Source organism: Oncorhynchus tshawytscha, linkage group LG10, assembly GCF_018296145.1.
Source record: "Oncorhynchus tshawytscha isolate Ot180627B linkage group LG10, Otsh_v2.0, whole genome shotgun sequence".
In the NCBI taxonomy this organism is placed as follows: domain Eukaryota; kingdom Metazoa; phylum Chordata; class Actinopteri; order Salmoniformes; family Salmonidae; genus Oncorhynchus; species Oncorhynchus tshawytscha.
In genome coordinates this window covers 16884590-16903966 of record NC_056438.1, presented here as the reverse complement: position 1 = coordinate 16903966, position 19377 = coordinate 16884590, and the positions used below count along the sequence as shown (strand labels likewise).

At 40.5% G+C, this 19377-nt stretch overlaps 2 protein-coding genes across 18 annotated transcripts in view; both read right to left on the bottom strand.

Annotated features, from left to right (window-relative positions):
* The window catches only part of LOC112259872 (Fc receptor-like protein 5), a 237826-nt gene that overhangs the window by 55142 nt on the left and 163307 nt on the right, over positions 1–19377 (bottom strand). The window lies entirely within an intron of this gene.
* Positions 1–19377, bottom strand: part of LOC112260979 (basement membrane-specific heparan sulfate proteoglycan core protein) — a 203310-nt gene that overhangs the window by 57467 nt on the left and 126466 nt on the right. For 2 of the 10 annotated variants that reach the window (XM_042328228.1, XM_042328229.1), the window contains exon 2: positions 4796–4837. The exons of the other annotated variants lie outside the window; for them this stretch is intronic. In XM_042328228.1, the coding sequence (XP_042184162.1) occupies positions 4796–4837 (42 nt within the window). The remainder of the gene's footprint in view (positions 1–4795; positions 4838–19377) is intronic. 10 annotated transcript variants of the gene reach the window in all.

Sequence of the window (19377 nt, the reverse complement as noted above, 5' to 3'; positions counted from 1 at the left end):
GAAGGAGCCATGGGAGAATGCGTTTACATTTTTATTAAATATCTGGGATTAAATTACGGATTTCTTACACTGAGAAAATGTACAACATTTGCGGCAGCAGGAAAAAGTAATACATTGGAGAATAATGTTATCTGGTTAATTGTATCTAAGGGTAGCATGTTCATTTAAGTAAACATATACATTGACGTTGTTTAAAACTTATGATTAATGATTTGAGGTAAAGGAGAATTATCATTAGGTTTAGTTTATAGTTCACTTTTCAGTTTCTGAATCAAAGTAGCATAGTGAATGCTAGTTAGGCGTTTTGAGTTCTTCTGGGAAAATTGATGTTTAGGTGTCTCACTTTTAGATGTTTCCTGGGATTATAATCTTGGGGAGAGTGGGTGAGATTGAGGCCATAAACGACCAAATTGAAAAAGATCTGGAAGTGTTGTTTATTCATTAAGCTTTGCAAATATATACACATAAAACATTTGTTAGGACTATTTGTTTTAGTGCAAAGGTATTTTAAAGAGGCACACTCACATATGGAACTTTATGAGTTTTTATTTCATGAGTTTTAACTACACAAGTGCATTTTTTTTATTTATTTTAAGGATAAAGGGTACTTTAATATGTCTAATGTAGTATGGTACATGACTATAAAAGGGTGGTATGACCTATTGACCTTATCATGGCTATCTTTTGGGGTCTGATCAGCCTCAGGGGAGAGCCATTTGTATAATGAATTTGTGGTCATTTGTGTTACTAGGTAAATTAATTATAATGGAGTTTTACTTTGGGGTTAGAATCACTGATGAGAAAGTGTTTCAGGATTCTGTTTTACAATATTAGCTGTGAAGTTTTTGATTTGGCTATTATTGATTTGGTATTACAACAGAAAATAATCCTATTTATCATTGAGAATAAATAGGGGGAGATAAAACATGGTCATTTGAGGTTTGGACAGGACACCGTATTAAGCCAATAAGGCAGGAAATTACATGATAAATTACTGTAGATAAGGTATTCCACACACTATGCAACATATATTAAATTATTGATGAAATTGATTTTAAGGTTAATTCATGTTATTGTCAGATAAAATACTGTTGATCCCTGAAGGAAAAAGCTTATTAATGTAGGAAGGATTTGATATATTTAGCATTAATTTAGGCTTTGTTTGACTATTAGGAAGTTTTTATTGAATTAGTATTACATTTTACAGGAATATATGACATCTGTGATGATTTAGGATTTTTGTAAGGATTAAGATAGATTGATTAAGGAAATGTAAGGACTTTAGAGATTGCCACTCAGACATGTTTTTTCTAAAATCAATGATTTTAGATTAAGTCAAACAGTGAGACGCTTAGTGGTATTTGAGAGATAGGAGAGAAAGGGGTTATTGTTTAAATCGGTAAATATATATATTTAAGAACATATATAAATAGCACAGATACTTCTTAAACTAGATAAGACACTTGACAGAGAATTGATACAGGATTGAGATGAATGGATGCCCAAGGGAGAATTGGACATACATGATAATGACAGAATATAAGGATAATTTACCAATCCTACCTAAGTCATTATTTAGGGTAGATAAGGTTGTTACCTGGGCAGAGCCAGGTATCAAAAGGGGGATGGGTAAATTAGTGGCCTATTGGATAATAAACTAATAATACATTTAAAAAAGCTAACAAATAGGCATAGAAGTTAAAGATATAATCAGATAAAACATATGAGAAACTGTTTGTTAACCAAGCCTGTATGTCCAGGATTTTATGCATTACAGGTGAACTACAGGTGAAGTCACTCAATCCAGTCCCTGAGGCTTGTTGGGGGGACCATACCAAAGACTCCTGGTGACAGCTAGCTGAAAGAGCTACCCGGATTCATATCGCACGGCGGGAGGGTAAGACACCCTGACACTGTCGAACAATAAACAGTGTTCAAGAGGAGAACTGGAATTAACAGAATTCCGGGGGCCATCTCTCGAATGCAGATATCCTTTCTGTCTTATCACCCCTGTTTTTGTTCATAGAAGTGAAGGTGTGTCTGGCTCTTGCTAATGATGTGTTCTCGGGGAGAGGGTGGGGCTTCACATGGGTGCTGTTCGTCTGAGCTGTCATATCGTGGGTGCCATATTCCTGATACAGCACGTCCCACCTGAGTATGTGGAGAGTGGTAATTTGACCCATGGTTTAGACGATGAGGATTTTGTTCCAAAACAAGCATAAGAGATCCCTAGATCTGGGTAGACAGGAAGTTAGAGTAGAGGTTGGGAAGGATCTCTCAATGGAGTTTTATGTAGTCCAAATGGGGTCTCTAACTACATGGCAGTCTAGGACTCTGAGCCATTATGGTATATATCTGTGCAGGTCCCCATATTGATCGTGGACACAGGTCATAGGTCATATGGAGAGAGAGGGCTATATGAATCCACTCACCCAGTATGGAAGGAGGTGGAGTATAGTCAAGGTGAGAGTTTTTGACTGTAATCCGGAGAGAGGGATGTATTGCATAAAGATACGCCTTACCCTTTAAACAGTAATGAAGGAGGATCTAGGGTTGTGGTATGATGATATGACCAGTTTTTGGTCGACACCCTAGTACGGTTCCGGGTAGAGGAGGTTAGGTCAGTATGGTAAAGCTGTTCACGAAAGCAGGAATGCCAGATAATGACAGTTGCATTGATTTGCACTATTTATATCCACAGTTTCCTCCCTTTACAGTGACTGGAGGAGATTATTACCATTTGGTCCAGTACAGTACTCTTGGGAAATGATGACAGGGCGAGGTTTTACCGGCAGATTGGACAGGATTATGCTCCCTTGTACATTTGGGAATGCCTTTTACACTCATTCAACACCAAGACATGAAGTTAGCCTAACGGGAGAAAAGAGCTACTCCATCTGGGTCTTTTGATGACAAAGTATATATTGATAACATTGGGGTTCCACGGGGGGTGCCAGATGAGTTCAAAGCAAGAAATCAGATCCTAGCAGGAATAGAGTTTAGCATTTCCGGGTGGTCTACTCTCAATAAGAACCTGGACTGGATTAATTATATTTATTATAATCAACAGCGCTTTATTAATTATACCAGAGATGCTATTAAAGATTTGTCAGAACAGACTGAAGCTACCAGCCTGATGGCTTGACAGAATAGAATTGCATTAGATATGTTAATGGCGGAAAAGGGAGAAGTGTGCGTGATTTTCAGGACCATGTTTGTGCTTACATCCCAAATAACACAGCTCCGGACGAATCAGTGACCGAAGCCTCAGCTGGTTTGACCACCCTGGTTTTAGTTTCATGGGGCTGTTGTCTAATTCCCTGTGTACGAGGCCTTATTTACAGGACTCTGGAGAAATCGATGACAATAGATGGTGAGGTACCAGCCGATTCCAGGTTCTGACCCATGGAGTGCTGAATGCATGTCTACAGAACAAGTAGACGAATCTGGATCCTTCATTTGCGGGGAACTTATGATTGACGAGACCATTTTTGATATTTAGGGAGGTTAGGTTGTATCTTGTTTCAATATTAGACTGTTTTTTTATGAAGATTGTAACGAAAATCCTGATAAGAAGCGTTATGATTCTGATGTAGGCCTAAAAAACAGTCAGTGCGAATGCAAGTAGTGGTTTATGTTAAATGATTTATTGATAACAAGACATATTTTTAATAAAAATAGAAGTAGGCTTTTTAATATTTCAATATAACTACATATGTGACTGGATGTATAATATTTAATCAAAGGGTGGATATGTTAAGGGAATTTTTATCAATAATGACTAATTATGTATACATTTCAATCAGGACTGACTAATCAGAATACTATTATGTTACTGTATATGTACTAATCAGAATACTATTATGTTACTGTATATGTATGAATATTCTTTTTAATCCTAGTACTGAATATAATGTGTGTAAATATAATCAAGAATTAGAACAATGACTGTCTGTTCCTTGGTAGAAATGAATGAACTATATCGCCAGACTGTCTAGAATGCTTATCTACACTGGCTGACCTTGGCTCTAGGCGAGGAGGGAAGGCTTGAGAACTATAGAGCCTTTCTACCAGTGTCAAGAAGAGACGGAACATTTAGAAAACGCTGACGTCATTTTCAGTTTATAACCTGTGATAAAATGTATCATGTTCAGTACTCACAAGAATAAATGCATCTGGTTGATTTCAAAGGCTGGTCTCTGTCCATTTTATACAAACAAGGGTCATACAAACGCTTATGAATTGACAGAGTGATTAATTTAAATTGGGTATTAAAACAGAGGAATTTAATTCCTGTCTTTGTACCACTGATAGTTCCAGATACTGTCAGAATCAGTTACTCTGAACACGTCTGTCTCTCCAGGGAACACAGAGTTTGGTTGTACAGTCAGTGTAGCTTTGAGCAGAGCTGCAGAAACATACAACATATGTTTTTAAAACAACTAAACAGCATCCTTTAAATGAGGCCCACTTTCAAGTGGTTATAAGAATGGAGGCATTGATCTGGACTGGGTGTTCTCCATGTGTATTTCTAGTCAGTGACTCCTCCCCCCTGTATGACACATCTGAGAGTGACAGACTCTCCACTGAATATCTGGGAGCTGTTGGGGTGTATGGTCAGAACAGCCTTCGACACTCCTGGACAAAATCAAAACAGCATGATACAATTCCCTTACACATGTTATTTTGAGACACTCAAAACATGTCCAGACAAAATCAACTTTAAAAATCACAAATAAAGAAATATGATGAAGCATTAAGAGATGGAGGCTTGATGAAGAGAACAAATATCTACCATCATCTTCAGAGTGTCCAGAGTTGATGTATGTATTCAGCACTAAAACAAAGAAAGTCACATTGCACAAATATTAGCTTGAAATAAATAACAACATGCCATATTCAGGTTACTGATTACCAAATCTGTCATGTACTTTCATTTAAAGGTGCAATCTCTGATTTCGACATAGATTAATAGCTATTCATCCTTGAACAGTATAACTTTTAATTGCCTCAGCTTATCATTACAGAAAAAAACATGATTTCACGTTTGAAATGTCCATGTTTTGCATTTGTGAAATACAATTTCACGTGTGAAACCATGTAACTGAATTGAATGACTACTGACCCATAACACTCACTTCCGTCATTGTGAAGTACTTCGAGAGGCTATTCAAAGACTCGATCACCCCCCCCCCGACACACTCTACCCTCTCCAATTGGCCAACATCCCAACAGATCCACAGAGGACCAAATCGCCATTTCACTGCACCCAGCCCTCACCCACCTGGACAAGAGGAGTGTATTTGTGAGGATGCTGTTCATCAACTACAGCTCAGTCTTAAATACCATAGTGCAGTCTAAGCTCACCAGAAATCTCAAATCCCTGGGACTGAACTCCTCCCTATGCAACTGGGTCCTGGACTAAATGACACGCTGCCCTCTGCTGGTGAAGGTAGGCAACATTACCTCCTCCACACTGATTCTAAACACGTGCGGCCCCACAAGCATGTGTCCTTAGTCCCCTCCCTTACTCTCTGTATTCCCAAAACTGCATGGCTTCACACAGTTCCAACTCATCATCAAGTTCGCTGATGAAATGGCAGTAGAAGGCCTGATTGCCAACAACGACGAGATGGCTTACAGGGAGGAGGTAGGCACTCTGACTGTGTGGTGCCAGGAAAACCACCTCTCCCTCAATGTCAGCAAAACAAAGGAGCTCATTGTGGACTTCAGGAGGAACCAGGCATCCTCATCAACGGGGCCATCGTGAAAACGGCAAAAAAATTCAATTTCCTTGGCGTGCAATTCTCTGAGGAGCTTAAATGGTAAAGCTACACGGACACCGTGGTGAATAACACTGTTGGAGGAAATTATAGTTGAAATGATTAATTATGCATACATTTAAATCAGAACCAGTTATTTTAATACTATTATGTTATGGTATGAAATGTATGGGTTCTTGGTTATTAAGCTGTTACTGAAAATGTAAGTAAAACAAATTAATTGTCTGTACCTTGTGGGTTTAAGGGAGGGGGATGGTATATATATTTTCTGACAGATAAGAATGGTCTTTGATGTTCCATTAGTGGAGGAGAAGATGTCTTTTAGACAGATTGGAATGTTTGTTTATTGAGGGGAGTAGAAGAAGATCTCCAGACCTGAAGACACTGCGCTATTGTGTGGATCGGAGAGGGTGTGAGAAACTGATGATGTCATTTTATGTTGTCTCTTTAAAATGTAATGTTCTTTGTATTTTTTAGTCAGTACTCTCTTGAATTAAACGCTTTTACCTGAGTTTAAGACTGGGGCTCTGTCCATTCCTATAATAATAATATGGGTTTTACGATCCCATAGAATGCATTGACAGAGTAATTAATTCTGATTGGGAAATAATACAGAGGAATTTAGAATTCCACTAACAAACACACAACATTGACTCTTTAACCTCATGTGGCTGATTCAATTTGTCCGGTTCCTGAATGCCCTCACAGTATTCTACAGGAACATCATCGAGAGCATACTGTCGGGCTGCATCACAGTCTGGCATGGCAGTGTAGCCTAGTGGTTAGAGCGTCAGACTAGTAACCGTGAATTTCACAACTTTCACATGTGAAAATCTAATTTACTATTTTACATGTGAAAATGTTGTCATGTGTAGTTTCATTTTACATGTTGAAATGTTGCATCTCCATGTCACATTTACTTCATATGATATCATGTTTTCACATGTTGTCAAATATTTTCACTTGTGTTGTCACAATCTTCCTCCTCTTCATCTGAAGAGGAGAGGCGAGAAGGATCAGAGGACCAAAATGCAGCGTGGTATGTGTTCATGATGAATGTTTAATTAAAGAAAGAACTGAACACAAAAACAATAAACACCGTGAAGCTATCATAAGGACTGTGCTGACACAAGCAACTAACATAGACAATCACCCACAAACAAACAGTGCAACCCAGGCCACCTAAGTATGATTCTCAATCAGAGACAACTAATGACACCTGTCTCTGATTGAGAACCATACTAGGCCGAAACATAGAAATCCCCAAATCATAGAAAATCAAACATAGACTGCCCACCCCAACTCATGCCCTGACCATACTAAATAATGAATACAAAACAAAGGAAATAAAGGTCAGAACGTGACATGTGTAGTTTAATTTGATCTTATATTGCTTTTAGATGTTGTCACATGTTATCACAGTAACTTCTCATAAGATCATGTGAAATTCAGGTTGTCACAACTGTCATATCCCATCATAACACAAAATATACTGTTATTTTATGACAATGTTTGTTAACAATGTCAGTGTAAACAAACAATGTACATTAATTCCCCTAGCCCCATTCTTCCTCCGTTTACAACAAGTGGCAGCGTGGACGTTAAGTGGTAGTTTAAATGGCCACTGACTCACCATGTCCTGCAATCCTAATTTAGTACCATTTACTAATGAGCATTTAAACTGTTTTATCAATAAGGTATAAAACACAAATAAGCTAAAGCATGAAACAATCTTAATTTACATGAATGTATTATTTATTTTTCAATCTAAGGCTTACTATATCAGTTTATTAGTGTTCACACACAAGCACACTCACTCATATGGAAAAAGCCAAAAAAGATCAGACCCCTCCCTCAGTGCCCGGTCCAGATCCAGAGCCACATTTATGGGCTCTAAGAACAACTATTGACTGGGGAATAAAGGAAGAAACTGCCACAACAGCATGCGACCAGCAGAGGGAGCCAAATGTACGGGAACTACAAGTACTGGGCATTAAACAAGAACCAACCTATAGGAAGACTGAGGAGGAGTGGTATGAACAGACCTACCAAACCAACGCCCCAACGGAAGAATACTTATGGGCATCAGTGCTGAAGGAACTAACATTGGAGTAAGTGCTACATAGTCCTTCACTGCAGCCGAGGTGAGCTGAGGTGAGTAAAACATTTAAACGTGTTAACCCTCGCAAGGCTGCAGGCCCAGACGGCATCCCCAGCAGCGCCCTCATCCGCGCCCTCAGAGCATGCGCAGACCAGCTGGCTGGTGTGTTTACGGACATATTCAATCAATCCCTATCCCAGTCTGCTGTTCCCACATGCTTCAAGAGGGCCACGATTGTTCCTGTTCCCAAGAAAGCTAAGGTAACTGAGCTAAACGACTACCGCCCCGTAGCACTCACTTACGTCATTATGAAGTGCTTTGAGAGACTAGTCAAGGACCATATCACCTCCACCCTACCTGACACCCTAGACCCACTCCAATTTGCTTACCGCCCAAATAGGTCCACAGACGATGCAATCTCAACCACACTGCACATTGCCCTAACCCATCTGGACAAGAGGAATACCTACGTGAGAATGCTGTTCATCGACTACAGCTCAGCATTTAACACCATATTACCCTCCAAACTCGTCATCAAGCTCGAGACCCTGGGTCTCGACCCCGCCCTGTGCAACTGGGTACTGGACTTCCTGACGGGCCGCCCCCAGGTGGTGAGGGTAGGTAACAACATCCCCACCCCGCTGATCCTCAACACTGGGCCCCCACAAGGGTGCGTTCTGAGCCCTTTCCTGTAATCCCTGTTCACCCACGACTGCGTGGCCATGCACGCCTCCGCCTCAATCATCAAGTTTGCGGACGACACAACAGTGGTAGGCTTGATTACCAACAACGACGAGACGGCCTACAGGGAGGAGGTAGGGCCCTCGGAGTGTGGTGTCAGGAAAATAACCTCACACTCAACGTCAACAAAACTAAGGAGATGATTGTGGACTTCAGGAAACAGCAGAGGGAACACCCCCCTATCCACATTGACTACTTTGACATCAAGGCACGAGCAAACTATTGACTGGTATATCTTAAGAATTGTGTTGTACACTGGAAGCTCACACCACTTAAAAAGAATAAGAGAACAAAGTTGTGAAAGAGAGAACTTCACCCCTCAACAGCGCGAGGCGTAGAGAACTCTTGGGAGCAACAAGTTCCATCTTTGGTGTGTCAGTGACAATTGCAGTTTGGCAAGATTGAAAAAGCCCAGAAATAAGTAAGCCTCGTAGTAGCCAAGGGTTGATAAAAGGGAATCAATATCTAAACAGTTGGCAGTAAAAAGTGTAACCATAGGAAATTCGGACTAAATAAGAAATTATAGTATTATATACAGCGGAGGCTGCCAAAATGTTAGTACTCTTATAAAGAGCAGTTTCGGGAAGGACCAAGGGAATAGAGCTTTAAGGTAAATATATGGCTATTTGCTTTGTTTAAGAGTTATAAGAAGTGAGTTAAGCAAATTATATTTGGAATATTATTTGGCATAGCATAGCACATTAAGGATTGATTGAGCATTATTGATGTATTAGGACGGTATAACCATTGAATTGTAATAACGTGTATAAGACAAAAAACAGTGTGACTTAATAAAAGCTTGAAACTTTGACAACTAGGCCAGATTAACGATCTGGAGAGCAAACGCCTTTGACACTCTCACTGAACAGAAAGTGACCCTGGTTATAGGTTCAAGTGATTGCACTAAAGAATATTTCATTGTGTGGACAATAATATATCTTTGGGAAAGTGAAAATACATGTGACTACTGGCTGACGAGCATAATAACTAATAGAAAATAAGTTATTAGGTATTGATATATAAGAGAAGAAGAGACAAGGTAAGGGAGTATAGGAAGAATCTATAAACATAAAGTAATAAAGTACTCATCTATCCAAGGCCCCATACTAGACCGGGAAATAAGGGAGTGACAACGTGAACGAAGGAACAAACCCAACTCACGCGAAGGGCCATTACGAATACATGGAAGGGTTGGTAGGGCCGCACGGCAAGGCCCTTGTTACACCGAAGTGACTAAAATCCTAAAGTACTCTGCCTAGCCAGAGGACGGGATAGAGGCTTTTGCTGCAGGCAAGGTGTGCTCCATTCTGTCCTGACGATGATCTCTGAACTACAGTTCTTCTGACAAACCCCTCTACTTCCTATATGATTATTAGTTCACGCTAGATGTCGACCGATTAATCGGAATGGCCGATTAATTATGGCCGATTTCAAGTTTTCATACCAAACTGAAATCTGTATTTTTGGACACCGATTTGGCCGATTTTTTAAATATATTTTTTTACACCTTAATTTATTTAACTAGGCAAGTCAGTTAAGAACACATTCTTATTTTCAATGACGGCCTAGGAACGGTGGGTTAACTGCCTTGTTCAGGGGCAGACCGACAGATTTTTACCTTGTCAGCTCTGGGATTCAATCTTGCAACCTTACGGTTAACTAGTCCAATGCTCTAACCACCTGCTTTACATTGCACTACACGGGGGAGCCTGCCTGTTACGCGAATGCAGTAGAAGCCAAGGTAAGTTGCTAGCTAGCATTAAACTTATCTTGTAAAAAATCAATCAATCATAATCACTAGTTAACTACACATTGTTGATGATATTACTAGTTTATCTAACGTGTCCTGCGATGCATATAATCGATGCGGTGCGTATTCGTGAAAAAGGACTGTCGTTGCTCCAATGTGTACCTATCCATGAACATCAATGCATTTCTTAAAATCAATACACAGAAGTATATATTTTTAAACCTGCATATTTAGCTAAAAGAAATCCATGTTAGCAGGCAATATTAACCAGGTGAAATTGTGTCACTTCTCTTGCGTTCATTGCACACAGAGTCAGTGTATATGCAACAGTTTGGGCTGCCTAATTTGCCAGAATTCTACATAATTATGACATAACATTGAAGGTTGTGCAATGTAACAGGAATATTTTGACTTATGAATGCCACCGTTAGATCAAATATGGAACGGTTCTGTATTTCACTGAAAGAATGAACATCTTGTTTTCGAGATTATAGTTTCCGGATTTGACCATATTAATGGTCAACCTAATGCTCGTATTTCTGTGTGTTATGTTATAACTAAGTCTATGATTTGATTGAGCAGTCTGACTGAGCGATGGTAGGCACCAGCAGGCTCGTAAGCATTCATTCAAACAGCACTTTACTGCGTTTTGCCAGCAGCTCTTCGCTGTGCTTCAAGCATTGAGCTGTTTATGTGTTCAAGCCTATCAACTCCCGAGATTAGGCTGGTGTAACCGATGTGAAATGGCTAGCTAGTTAGCGGGGTGCGTGCTAATAGCGTTTCAAACGTCACTCGCTCTGAGACTTGGAGTGGTTGTTCCCCTTGTTCTGAATGGGTAACGCTACTTCGAGGGTGGCTGTTGTCGATGTGTTCCTGGTTTGAGCGAGGAGAGGGACGGAAGCTATACAGTTACACTGGCAATACTAAAGTGCCTATAAGAACATCCAATAGTCAAAGGTTAATGAAATACAAATGGTAGAGAGAGAAATAGTCCTATAATAACTACAACCTAAAACTTGTTACCTGGGAATATTGAAGACTCATGTTAAAAGAAACCACCAGCTTTCATATGTTCTCATGTTCTGAGCAAGTAACTTAACGTTAGCTTTCTTACATAGCACATATTGCACTTTTACTTTCTTCTCCAACACTTTGTTTTTGCATTATTTAAACCAAATTTAACATGTTTCATTATTTATTTGAGACTAAATTGATTGTATTGATGTATTATATTAAGTTAAAATAAGTGTTCATTCAGTATTGTTGTAACTGTCATTATTACAAATAAATAAATTGCCAGATTAATCGGTCGCGACTTTTTTTGGTCCTCCAATAATCGGTATCGGCGTTGAAAAATCACAAATCGGTTGACCTCTAGTTCACGCCTCTTTACCGTCACACAGAGGAATAGAGAGAAAAGCATTCTACAGAAATGAAGACTGTGAGAAAAAACAGCAGTGTTTAAAGACGTGTTTATTTTCTGACCAACTTCTCTGTATGGCCCCACACTCCATGATGTCACACTGGTTCCTTCCTCTTTACTGGAGGAAAGGAGGATGGAACGAGAATAGAACAGATGCTTGAAGGCCCTTTGCTAAGTTGTTAGGTTTCAAGCCTACCCAACTAATTTCAGTTGTTCCACTGATCACCAAGTAAATTTAACAACTTCAGCCTCCCCCACTTAACAAACACACACGTGTACACACTTACATGCATCCACCCGCACGTACACACACACATGCATGCACGCTTGCACGTGTGTGTCCTTAGAGACAACACTGTGGATAAACAACAGCTGTGGATAAACTGTTGCACTGTCTTTCACTAAAGGACCTTAACAACAGTGAACTTTCTCTCCGTCCAAAAGATTCTGCAAGGAGCATAGGACCATGGAAAACAGAGAGTAGGAAGGAACAACCTGTTTAGTCATACCACTTCTCCAAGAGAAAGTCAACAAGTGTAAAACAGAGAGTGTACATAAGGAGATGACACTCTTCTCCAAGAGAAAGTCAACATGTGTAAAACAGAGAGTGTACATACGGGGCTGTATTTGATAAAGGGTTAAAGTAAGGCCCACATCCAGAGACACATAGCAGCTACACTGGTAGTATATCTACGAACAGTACTACACCTGCACCTGTCAACATCACATTGTTCTGCTTCCACGAGCACATCCAATGCTACCATCAGTAATTCTACATTTGTTGTGTTACAGCTGGATGAGTCAACAGATGTGGCGGGCCTGGCACAACTCCTGGTCTTATGTCCGTTACGGTTATGGGGGTCAATTAAAGAAGACATCCACTTCTGCAAACCACTGGAAACCAGGACAACAGGAGTACTGAACAGGCCTGACAATGTGGGGCAGAACCTGTTATGAGCCTCACATTTTTTGCTTGTTTTGCATGTTATTTTGGCATTAATGTGTCATATATCAGTTTGCAAACGTTGTAAAAAATCTATCATTCAGTTAATAAAGCCGCATACAAACATGGGCTGTGTCCGAAAAACCCATACTAACATACTGTATAGTACATACTTAATGAGTATATACTACATACTATATAAACTCAGCAAAAAAAGAAACGTCCTCTCACTGTCAACTGCATTTATTTTCAGAAAACTTAATAACGTGTAAATATTTATATGAACATAACAAGACTCAACAACAGACATAAACTGAACAAGTTCCACAGACATGTGACTAACAGAAATGGAATGCGTCCCTAAACAAAGGGGGGGAGTCCAAATCCAAAGTCACAGTCAGTATGTGGTGTGGCCAATAGCTGCATTAAGTACTGCAGTGCATCTCCTCCTCATGGACTGCACGAGATTTGCCAGTTCTTGCTGTGAGATGTTACCTGACTCTTCCACCAAGGCACCTGCAAGTTCCCGGACATTTCTGGGGTGGAATGACCCTAGCCCTCACACTCCGATCCAACAGGTCCCAGACGTGCTCAATGGGATTGAGATTCAGGCTCTTAGTTGGCCATGGCAGAACACTGACATTCCTGTCTTGCAGGAAATCACGCACAGAACGAGCAGTATGGCTGGTGGCATTGTCATGCTGGAGGGTCATGTCAGAATGAGCCTGCAGGAAGGATACCACATGAGGGAGGATGTCTTCCCTGTAATACACAGCATTGAGATTGCCTGCAATTACAACAAGCTCATTCCGATGATGCTGTGGCACACCGCCCCAGACCATGACTGACCGTCCACTTCCAAATCGATCCCGCTCCAGAATACAGGCCTCGGTGTAACGCTCATTCCTTCAACGATAAACGTGAATCCGACCATCACCCCTGGTGAGACAAAACTGCAACTTGTCAGTGAAGATAACTTTTTGCCAGTCCTGTCTGGTCCAGCGATGGTGGGTTTGTGCCCATAGGCAACGTTGTTGCCGGTGATGTCTGGTGAGGACCTGCCTTACAACAGGCCTACAAGCCCTCAGTCCAGCCTCTCTCAGCCTATTGTGGACAGTCTGAGCACTGATGGAGGGATTGTGCGTTCCTGGTGTAACTCGGGCAGTTGTTGTTGCCATCATGTACCTGTCCCGCAGGTATGATGTTCGGATGTACCAATCCAGTGCAGGTGTTGTTACACGTGGTCTGGCACTGCGAGGACGATCAGCTGTCCGTCCTGTCTCCCTGTAGCGCTGTCTTAGGCGTCTCACAGTACGGACATTGCAATTTATTGCCCTGGCTGCATCTGCAGTCCTCATGCCTTCTTGCAGCATGCCTGAGGCACATTCACACGGATGAGCAGGGACCCTGGGCATCTTTCTTTTGGTGTTTTTCAGAGTCAGTAGAAAGGCCTACTTATTGCCTACCATCTGTAAACTCCTAGTGTCTTAACGACCGTTCCACAGGTACATGTTCATTAATTGTTTATGGTTCATTGAACAAGCATGAGAAACAGTGTTTAAACCCTTTACAATGAAGATCTGTGAAGTTATTTGGATTTTTATGAATTGTCTTTGAAAGACAGGGTCCTGAAAAATTGACGTTTCTTTTTTTTGCTGAGTTTACTATTTAGCCATGGAAGTATACTGTAAACGAACGGTATCCTTTCAGTTGAGCATACTAGCGTAGCACCATGCCTGTCTACAGGAAGTTGATGCTGGAAGTCAGAGCGCACACTGGCAGAGGACTTGGGTTGATCTGAGCGTTCTGACCATCACTACAGCATCGAAGCCCACATCACAAGCTAACTGGCTAGCTACTTCTAGGCACAAATGAGAGAACACTTTACTCTGACCATTTTACTCACCACAGCAGAGCTGGTTAGGCTGTTTTCATGTTATCCAGAGCATTGGTGACTGTAACTGTGTTGCTGGCAACAATTTAATGAGACTTTTTTGCCGACTTTTTCTGACACCGGCCATATTCAACGCGTGATGAGCATTCGCAAATTCATCAATTATTCTGCACTCTGGCACACTCAGACCAGAGTGCTCTAAAATTAGAGTAGATAGCCTGAGCTAATTTATGTTCATTGAGAACGCACAAAGACTATACCACTTAGCTAAGAATGATGTGAATAACCAAGTCAATAACTGTTGGGTAGTTAGGTAGATAGCATGTAGACAAGTTTGTTAGCTAGCTAACATACTGTCACCTACTGTTGACTAACCCCATTCCGAACAAATTTGCGAGGCTACATTCAAATGAGACTGCAATGAAAACTAATGGGACTGTAGCGACTGTGTTGGCATCAACATCTGGGGTGTGTTTCTATCCAAGCATTGATTGACATGGTAATGGCCAGATCGTTTTGGAGAAAAGTTGAAATAACTGAGCCATCAGATGCTGTTAAATTGTGACGTGTCATAACGTAATGTACAGCACGCATTAAAAACAAGAAAGGGACAGGGTAAGGGGGGATACCTAGTCAATTGTACAACTGAATGCATTCATTTTTACATCATCATTGCAAGCCGCCATGACTCTCCAAAGCCGCAACAGCAGCTGTTTACTTCTGAAGATAACTTTAGCGCCGCTCTAAAAGCCCAATTCAAATTCAAAACAAATCTTCAAATAGGCATGCAATGACACATACAAACTCTTTATAGTGTTTTATTTACATTTTAGAGACAGTTGGACAGATCGGGTGAAAAAGCTATTTTCCCACATGGCTTATCTCCCCCTTCCCTTTACTAGGTTTCACGTCCCCAGCCGCTATTTTTAAAAAGACTCGACAGAGCTCATTGCCTTCTTTAATTACACAGAGCTCATTGACTTCTTTAATTACGCAGAGCTCATTGCCTTCTTTAATTACACAGGGCTCATTGCCTTCTTTAATTACGCAGAGCTCATTGACTTCTTTAATTACGCAGAGCTCATTGCCTTCTTTAATTACGCAGAGCTCATTGCCTTCTTTAATTACGCAGAGCTCATTGACTTCTTTAATTACGGAGAGCTCATTGCCTTCTGTAATTACACAGATCTCATTGACTTCTTTAATTACGTAGAGCTCATTGACTTCTTTAATTACACAGAGTTCATTGCCTTCTTTAATTACGCAGAGCTCATTGCCTTTAATTACGCAGAGCTCATTGCCTTCTTTAATTACGCAGAGCTCATTGACTTCTTTAATTACGCAGAGCTCATTGCCTTCTTTAATTACGCAGAGCTCATTGCCTTCTTTAATTACGCAGAGCTCATTGACTTCTTTAATTACGGAGAGCTCAGCCTTCTGTAATTACACAGATCTCATTGACTTCTTTAATTACGTAGAGCTCATTGACTTCTTTAATTACGCAGAGCTCATTGACTTCTTTAATTACACAGAGCTCATTGACTTCTTTAATTACACAGAGCTCATTGACTTCTTTAATTACACAGAGTTCATTGCCTTCTTTAATTACGCAGAGCTCATTGCCTTCTTTAATTACACAGAGCTCATTGCCTTCTTTAATTACACAGAGCTCATTGCCTTCTTTAATTATGCAGAGCTCATTGCCTTCTTTAATTATGCAGAGCTCATTGCCTTCTTTAATTATGCAGAGCTCATTGCCTTCTTTAATTATGCAGAGCTCATTGCCTTCTTTAATTACGCAGAGCTCATTGCCTTCTTTAATTACGTAGAGCTCATTGACTTCTGTAATTACACAGAGCTCATTGACTTCTTTAATTACGTAGAGCTCATTGACTTCTTTAATTACGCAGAGCCGGGCGGCATGAAGGTCTCGTCATTGATTTTGCTGGACAGGGGAGAAATTGTACTTTACAATGATATTCATATTACTTTTGACCTGGAAGTATTACGTTTTTTTGGGCACTAAAATAAGGTCAATTGTACGTTACAGAAGTGCTATGATATGCTATGTGGTTCGTAACCATAGCGTAGCCAACACATTGTCAGCCAAAATAACGTTTAGAATAACTTATTTGAGAAGTCATTACTTTACTACATTGCTCAACATTGTCTTAGCTTTGTCATATTTAGTTAAAGCAATGAATTTGTATCTGCTCTTGTTGGACTTTGGCTGCATATTTTCCACCTTTTTTCTCAAATTTGAAAATGTTGTGAAGCCACACCCATTTTCTAAAGAATTGCATTATGGGCCCTAAAAGTACAGAAATAGTGTCCATTGCGTGTATACTTCGTAATTCGGCAAATGTAGTACGACATCCGGGAACTTTTGGCATACTAACTCGATCCATACTATGACCAACAAGCATACTACATACTCAATTTACATCACACATAGTAGGTTAGTGTGGTTAGTTTGAGTATTCAACCACAACCATGGTCTCTTTTTTGTTTTCTTGATAAGGCAGCTCCAAAATGAAGGGGTTTCAACCTAGCTCAGTGCTTTCTGTGGTGGTGGGGCAAGCCAGCAGAAAATACGGAGCGTTGCACTGTGATTGGCTCAGTGTTCTGTCACTCATGGGGACACTACTTCACCACCAAGTCTAAGGATAGAGCTCTAAAATTCTAGCCCCTTGGGTGCTACCATAGAGTTACATTAGAACTGTCCATCCAAGAAGCCTCAAGGTCATTGGACACAGATAAAATGACGTCAAATCATGTACAGTAGCTTTGATTGGACTAATCCTGTCAAAATCTTAGGTAGCAGTCATCATCATGAATCAAGTTAACAATCTACTGGCATATCCTTTTTAATCCTTGTCATCTGAAGAGAAATAATGAAGAGAAATTATAGATAAAACGTGTCGGTGCTCATCGGCCTTTGGAGATAAACATTACACAAGTTGGAAATCGCAAATGTAACTGTAAGCATTGCAAAGCAATCATTAGCCTGCTACTCAGGGGAGTGGCTGTGTGGTCCCAAGTCTAAGAGTAGGGGTCTATTTTCCTCGTTTAAAATGATAAACAATCAACAGTGGCCATGCTGTCAATGAAGCATGATTTGTGCCTTGATCAAAGCAACTGTTAACTCAGAACTGCAAAATCTGACTTTAGTGGGTTTAAGACAACTGGGAACACTGGAAAATCGAGCTACGACTGGGACTATACGTTTTGAACTTTCATCCAACTCGGGCCTCTTTCTAGAGCTACTTGAAGATCACTGATGTCATCATGATTCAACCTTTTCTTTCCAGAGTTCCCAGTTGTCTTGAAAGCACCATAAATCCAGAGAATGCCAGACTTTGATGGCAAAGTTTGATGACAAAATTTGTCCACGAAGGACCGCCGCGCCAGCTTCCTGTTCAAGTGAACACAGCACAACAAGGTGAGTCCAAAAATGTATTGTATGCCGCTGCATAAATTATGTAATATGACAGGGATATATGTATACTGAAGCTAAGAAAGCAATACTAAGTGTATGTTGTGTAGTAAAAGCTGTTTGAAGAACATGTGCATCACCCTAATAATGTGGTCCATTTTCACCTCTTAATTTTGTCTACTGTTGTGACTTGGTGGTGCACATGTAGCCTATAACCTGTTTTTGAGAAATGTAATCATCGAATATTGTAAGAGCTTTCATTGTCTGCTTATATGCCCCCTTTATTTATCCTAAGGTTCTGACTTGGTGTACAGGGAGAACACTGTATGTACGGCTCATGTTCTGAATTCTGTCACTACATTTCAAAAGTGCTGAACAAATAGTTATATAGACTACGTCCATCTTAGCTCACTTATTAATGTCTTAATTGAAATTGCGGATTGCCTCTTATCCACTTGTCGTCCCCTTATGCTATAGTTCATAAATCTCAATTGTCAGTAGACACCATTTGTTTAAGCAAGTAAGCCATATCAGCTATGTTTTTTTAAAGGCAGTAAATGAGGCTGAATGAACTATTTCGCTGCCAGACAAGGCTACGCTGATAGCCATGTGTAGCAGTGGTAAGGTGTTGTGACTGCTGTGGTGACACTGCTGTTGGGACAGCTTTATTTAGGCCCTAACAGTTTGTGGGGTACGTTTGTTATAGTGCAATTAATGTATTGTTTAGTGTTGTGTTGTGTAGTGGCTATGCTGGCATGCATCCCACTTTTTTGGGGGCCCCACCAATATTTACATGCCTAAATCACAACTGGTAATAGTAGACAGTAATTAGTGTGCATCAGGTGCCAGGTGACTCGTGCTCACCAGAGGTAGTGGTGTCAAAGAGGTAACATCAAACAAGCACTTGAAGCAAAATAACTCACGTGGACCGAATCCCCACAAAGTGGGTCTGGTTCAGTTAGTAGGCACAAAGCAACTCAATGCAAGGCAAACTAAATACAACGGCTAAAATGGCTATACCCAGACGGCGGTTAGCTAGCTTTCATTAGCCGTGAGGACTAGGAATTGTGGCTTAAGCTCAGCACAGGCCGGTGCGCGATTTTTAACAAAATGTTGAAAAAATTCACCTGATCCTTAACAGGTTTTAAGCTCAGCACAGGCCGGTACTCAGTAAAATCTTACAAAACTCACTGGACTTGATCGAGAGCTGCCTGAGAATGTTTGTTTTCCATGGGGTACAGGGCCCATAATAACTTTGTGGGAAAAGCATTGCTGAACCGGGTTTTGCGTGTACAATTCGATGATT